This window comes from Armigeres subalbatus, chromosome 3 (genome assembly GCF_024139115.2).
Source record: "Armigeres subalbatus isolate Guangzhou_Male chromosome 3, GZ_Asu_2, whole genome shotgun sequence".
In the NCBI taxonomy this organism is placed as follows: domain Eukaryota; kingdom Metazoa; phylum Arthropoda; class Insecta; order Diptera; family Culicidae; genus Armigeres; species Armigeres subalbatus.
The window spans coordinates 146,223,946-146,229,968 of record NC_085141.1 but is presented as its reverse complement, the minus strand read 5'-3'; the positions used below and the strand labels follow the sequence as shown (position 1 = coordinate 146,229,968).

Below are 6,023 nucleotides of genomic sequence, written 5' to 3'. Positions count from 1 at the left end.
TGCGTTACATTTGTTTTGTTCATACGCAAGGCGACATTTATAGCGCCACCACGACATATGACGATTGGTTGTTAAGAAAATCAACATGCTCTTTTGGTGGAATGTCTTCACCTGTTATATAACGAGTTTAATACTATTCCATACATAAATTTACCACGTTGTATCTCTACAGATACGTATTCCAACCTCAACTGCAAAAGCGTCTTCAGTTTCTTGTACTTGAGAAGTCTGTAGATAGAATCACAAATCGACCACTGATTAAAGGACGGTATTTCTCCGATATTATCGACGTCAGGACATATAGTGGCGATAACATCGACTCTGACCACTATCTGGTGATGGTTGAACTGCGCCCAAAACTATCCCTTATCAACGATGTACGGTACCGACAGCCGCCATGGCTGAAGCAACCTGATGTTCCCCTGTCATAAGACGAGTTTATACAGTCCCATTGAATTCCACCACTTAATTGTATCTTGACAGATACGTATTTCGACCTCAACAGTAAGGCCGTCTTCAGTGTCTCGTACTTGACTCGACTACGAGACGTACGAGACACTGAAGACGGCCTTACTGTTGAGGTCGAAATACGTATCTGTCAAGATACAATTAAGTGGTGAAATTCAATGGGATTGTATAAACTCGTCTTATGACAGGTGAAAACATTCCACTAAAAAGCTCAAAATAATTTTCTTATCAACCTGATGTTGCTACTGCATTCGCACAACATCTCGAGACAGCGTTGCCGGAAGCGTTAACGACGCATCGGAGAGCAACGTCGTGAGCAAAAGTCGACGAAACGATTGATTCGACGAAGAGTGCACACATATTCTTGAGGAAAAGGTTGCAGCGCGTACGGATGCGTTGCAGCAGTGGACCCGACAGAACGTGGAACACTGCAGACGAAAACGGAGACAGCAGATCCGCCTTCATTAGGAGAAGAAACGCTGCCTGGAAAAATGAGGGATATTAAGGATGTCATCCAACAGCTAAAGACAAGTAAACCAGCTGGTAAGGAACGTATCGGAGCTGAGCTCATCAAGATGGGCCCGGAAAAGCTGGCCACTTGCTTGCACAAACTGATAGTCCGAATCTGGGAAACTGAGCAGCTGCCTGAAGAGTGGATGGAAGGGGTATATAACTTGTAGTAGCTCCATCTACAAGAAAGAAGACAAGCTTCCGAGCGATCACCATCTTTAATGCCGCCTACAAAGTGATATCCCAGATTATCTTCCGTCGTCTGTCACCAATAGTGAATGAACTCGTGGAAAGTTATCAAGCCAGCTTCGTTGGCGGCCACTTGACAACTGACCAGTTCTTTACTGTAACGGCAAATCCTTCGAAAATACCGCAGCAGGCCCCAACGCACCATCTATTTATCGCTTTCAAGGCGGCATACGATAGTACAGACCAAGATGAATACACCCGGGGGATGCGTTCCGTTCCGTGTAAAAACAGTTTTCAGTTAAAAATTTGAAATCCGTGTTAAAAAAGTTTTGTTATTTCTCGACGAATCATGCAAAATGGAGCAACTTTGCAAACATTTCGTATGGGATTTTTTTTACACTGCCGTGTAAAAAAAATCCGTGTAAAACAGAATCGGGTGTTTATTATTACACGGACAGATAAATCAACCCAAACTTTGAGTTCAATATACGCACTGATGAGAATATCGCAGAAAAAATTTACCCAAAATTGGGTAGTTTTCCCTTTCTTTCTCATGATTGTTATCAAAACTAGAGCAAGATGCAAACACCTCACCGAGGTTGCTCAGCCCAATAACCCAAATTTGAGTAAATTCAATATTCTCTATTTTGGGTTGATTAAGGTCCGCTTTGGATAAATTAAACTCAGCTTTGGGTAAATTGTTTACATGGGATTAAAGGCAAACTACCTAGTGCCAGAAAAGTCATTTTACTCAAATTTGGGTTATTGGCCCAAACCACGGTTTTGAGTGCAAACAACCCACTTTTGGGTAGTTTTGGTTTTCAGTGTAGGTGTTCCAATACATAGAAGAGAAGAAGACGGGGACGAAAAAAATATTTTCAGTGCAAAACGCAAACCAGCGGTTCTCATCCTTTGGGGTACCTTTGCTGGTCTTAGGGGGTACCTATGATAGAAATGCGTAATGGCGGATGTTGTATTATAAAAACATCAAACAAATCTTTACACTGCTATTATGCATGTTGATTAAATAGGAAAAAATAATTAAAAGATAAATCAATAAAGTGGAAGTTTTTATGATCCATATCTTTCAACAGGATGAGATTTCTGGTATGGATTGAAAAAGAATATCAAAACTAGCGATCATTTTTACGGTTCCAGTTCTGATTACTCCCAGATGTTTAACAGAGAATTAGCAAGTCACGTTTGGTGCTATTTTATTTCTATTTTATTTTGCGCGTTACAAATGTAATAGATGCTATACAATAGCTCTCTTCCTCAAAGACAACTGTGGTGTAAAGACGATCTAATCGTACGAACGTTTTATTTGCAACTGTTTGATATGTACAATTTCTGCTAGCTTGGACCTGACTGACTGCGTGCGATGTTTTCTAACTGCAGCTCGGCCGTACCTATCGACGATCGTGAGGCGATTGGTGTGATATGGAATTTAATGATGATTATATACATACGCAAATGCTTGTCCAGTCTTCTCGGACACTAATAATTCAGTCAGTGATCTAGCAGTATTGGATGAAATACGATTGAAGGCCAGCGCGAACATACCGGCCGCCTTGAAATGACATATTTCAAGTCTAATTTCTATGGAAAGCAATATATCTTAACCACTGAATTTTAAACTATTTCAAAACAAATATTACGTATATACACATTGATGTAAACTTGTCTCTTCGAAAAAGGTTGTGTTGCTCTGCTGTCGATCTGATTATCAGCCTTGATGATCTGCTTGCGGTCTCTAGGATATGAATACTCTTGATCAGGTTCCGTTGACAAATCTTTAGTATGCTTTCCACGGTCCGTGTGGCACAGGTTCAGCTCTTCACTAGAGTCGTCTACCGAATCCTCTTCGAATCGTCTGCATTCAGATGCCAATCAACCTCGGTTAAGGGATCCTAGGTCCGTGTGCTATGAATAAGATGAGAGACGATTTTTTAAATGTAAAAATGAAATACATAACGACTTCCCTGGGTTGCGGAGGCCGTCCGCCTCCACAGGCGCTAATGCGCCACCGATGCTAATGCGCCACCGATCCTTGTCAACACGGATGTTGCCGTCTTTCCCCAGGTGGATCTCACTGACACGACCCATTCGCCACCTGAGAGGTGGTAAATTGTCCTCACGTAGCAGTACCAGGGTTCCGACGAGAATGTTGTTCCGTTGTCTGGTCCATTTCGTGCGAGCATGCAAGCTCGATAAATATTGTGTTGACCAACGTTTCCAGAAATGTTGGAGGAAGTACTGAACTCGCTGCCATCTTGAGAGCCGAGACTGATTGAGCTCTTGTAGAGATGGTTCTGGTATTGCTGTGAGTGGCCTACCCACAAGAAAGTGACCTGGTGCCAGAAAATACAAGTCTCCAAGTCCAGGCCTCGAGTTGAGGCAAGCCTCAATCTGTGCCACCAGGGTAACCATTTCGTCGGCTACGAGTACGTTGTTTCCAAGAGTGCGCTTAAGATGACCTTTCATCGACTTCACGGCGGCTTCCCAAAGTCCACCGAAGTTGGGGGATTTCTCCGGGATGAATTTGAAGTTGATGTTCTCCAATGAAGCTTCTTCAGTCACCGCTTTACGAACATTTGGTTGTTGAACAGCTTTCGAAGATCGTCTAGCTCGCGTCGGGCACCAACAAAGTTAGTTGCGTTGTCACACATAATGATCTCTGGTCTACTTCGCCGGGAGACAAATCTTCTCAACGCCGCGACATAAGCTTGTGTTGTGAGGTCTGCAACGACCTCCAGATGATACTGCTACGAAACACTTGATTGGACCACCCTTGCGATAGGGGTTCTGAATATAAAACGGACCACAGTAGTCCACTTCTACACACAGGAACGGTGGAGCTGGATTGACCCGCTCGGCTGGTAAATCTGCCATGAGTTGTTCGGAACTCTTCGGTCGAGCCCGAAAGCATTTGACGCACCGATGAATAACTTTCCTTGTGAAGCTACGAGCTGCTATCGGCCAGTATCTTTCCCGAATGCTGGCGATGAGCAATTGTTGCCCAGCGTGCAGGGCTTTCTTGTGATAGTAATCCGCAACGAGGATCGAAAGAGGATGCTGATTGTCCAGAACTATACGATGCTTTCGACCGGCTGAAATGTTAGCGTTTCGAAGCCGGCCGCCGACGAGGATTAATCCGTTTACCAAGCGAGGGCATAGTTGCTTTAAGCGAGACGTAGGTTTGACTTCTCCATTCTTACGTAACGTGACTAGATCTTCTGGAAAACTTTCTCTTTGGGCTAGGATCAGTAGCTGATGTAAAGCTGCTTCTCGTTCTTCAAGTCGCACTAGGCCTACTCTGCGGTCACTAGTGTTTCGACAGTTGTGCACAAATCTCCGGGCGAGGGATACGATGCGAACTAAATCTTGTAATGACGATCTGAGATTGAAGATTGTACTAGGTTCAATAACTTGAGCTGGAGCCGATACCGTTGTGCGTTCTTCGAGTAACAGAGGATCTATGTCCTCCTGATTTATGTTAGCCGTTGTCGGCCATAAGGTTTTGTCTAACCGTAACCAAGGTGGCCCTTGCCACCACATCTGGAAATCCTTCAGCTGATGAGGATCCATTCCTCTTGATAGAACATCTGCCGGGTTGTCCAAGCCGGCTATGTGATTCAAAATACCTCCACGTGTGATGTGCTGAATTTCAGGCCACGAAAATGTTCCAACGAGACGGAGGCGCTGCGATCCAACACTTACGATTATTGAGTCGATCCAAAAATACGGCTGAACTGCGATCTTGTGACTTTGGACGACTTTTTCGTACAGATGTGCGCCTGTGAGTGCAGACGAGAGCTCCAATCGTGGAATCGAAATTTGTTTTCGTTTCTTCTCTAGGTCTCCAAGCGGAGCTACACGAGATTTAGCGGTAACCAGTGACAACGAAACTGTACCATTGAACGAGACACACCTGAGGTAGATGCAGGCGCCGTACACCTTCTGGGATGCGGCGCAGAACATGTGAAGCTCAACGGACAATGTTTCGCTTCCGAATGCGATCCAACGAGGTACTTGCAACAAAGTCAGACCTTCCAAACTTTCTCTGAATCCTCTTCACAACACTTGAAGCTCTTCGGGTAGAATATCATTCCAGGAGCACTTTGTTCTTCTTAGATCCTGGAGAAATACCTTGGATGGAACAAGACTAGGTCCAACCAGGCCTAACGGATCGAAAAGCTTCGCGAAATCGGACAATATGATCCTTTTGGTGATCTCAGTAGCAGGGTTCCACTGAGGTACAGTGAACCGAAAAATGTCCGAACGGGGTTCCCATTTAATTCCAAGGGTTTTAACTGTGGGGTTAGAGAGTTCGAGGTCCAAACAAGAGCGTTCATCTCGCAGATAAGGTGGAATATGATCCAGCAATTCTCGAGAGTTGGAGCTCCATTTCCTCAAGGTGAGCCCAGCTGTGCTTAGAACTTCGATCAGATCCTGTGACAATTGTACAGCTTCTTCAAGACTGTTAACGCTCTTCAGCATATCGTCGACGTAGAACTCGTAGAGAATCGTGTCAGTGGCGGCAGAAAAGTGGTTCTTCTCATCCTCCTGCATTGGAGTGGATAATCCATCGGATGCATCTTGATCATCCTATACATCTTCTCAATATCTGCTGTCATCGCGTACTTCCTCAGGCTGAAACGAAGTGTTATGGAAGTAAGGTCCTCCTGAACCACAGGATCCACCATGAGAGCTTCATTTAACGAAACTTCAGACATAGACGCATCAAACACGACACGCAGTTTGGTCGTGGTGCTATCGGGCTTTAATACCGCATGGTGCGGTAGGAAGTATGCTACCGGAACTGTACTTAGGTCTTGTGCAGAAATCTCACTCAT

General features: G+C 44.5%; 2 protein-coding genes across 2 annotated transcripts; both read right to left on the bottom strand.

Annotated features, from left to right (window-relative positions):
- Positions 1-3,849: 3,849 nt before the first annotated feature.
- Positions 3,850-5,148, bottom strand: LOC134222029 (uncharacterized). The gene has a single exon (XM_062701182.1). The coding sequence runs from the start codon at positions 5,146-5,148 to the stop codon at positions 3,850-3,852; it is 1,299 nt and encodes a 432-aa protein (XP_062557166.1).
- Positions 5,149-5,241: 93 nt separating this feature from the next.
- Positions 5,242-5,739, bottom strand: LOC134222028 (uncharacterized). The gene has a single exon (XM_062701180.1). The coding sequence runs from the start codon at positions 5,737-5,739 to the stop codon at positions 5,242-5,244; it is 498 nt and encodes a 165-aa protein (XP_062557164.1).
- Positions 5,740-6,023: the final 284 nt, after the last annotated feature.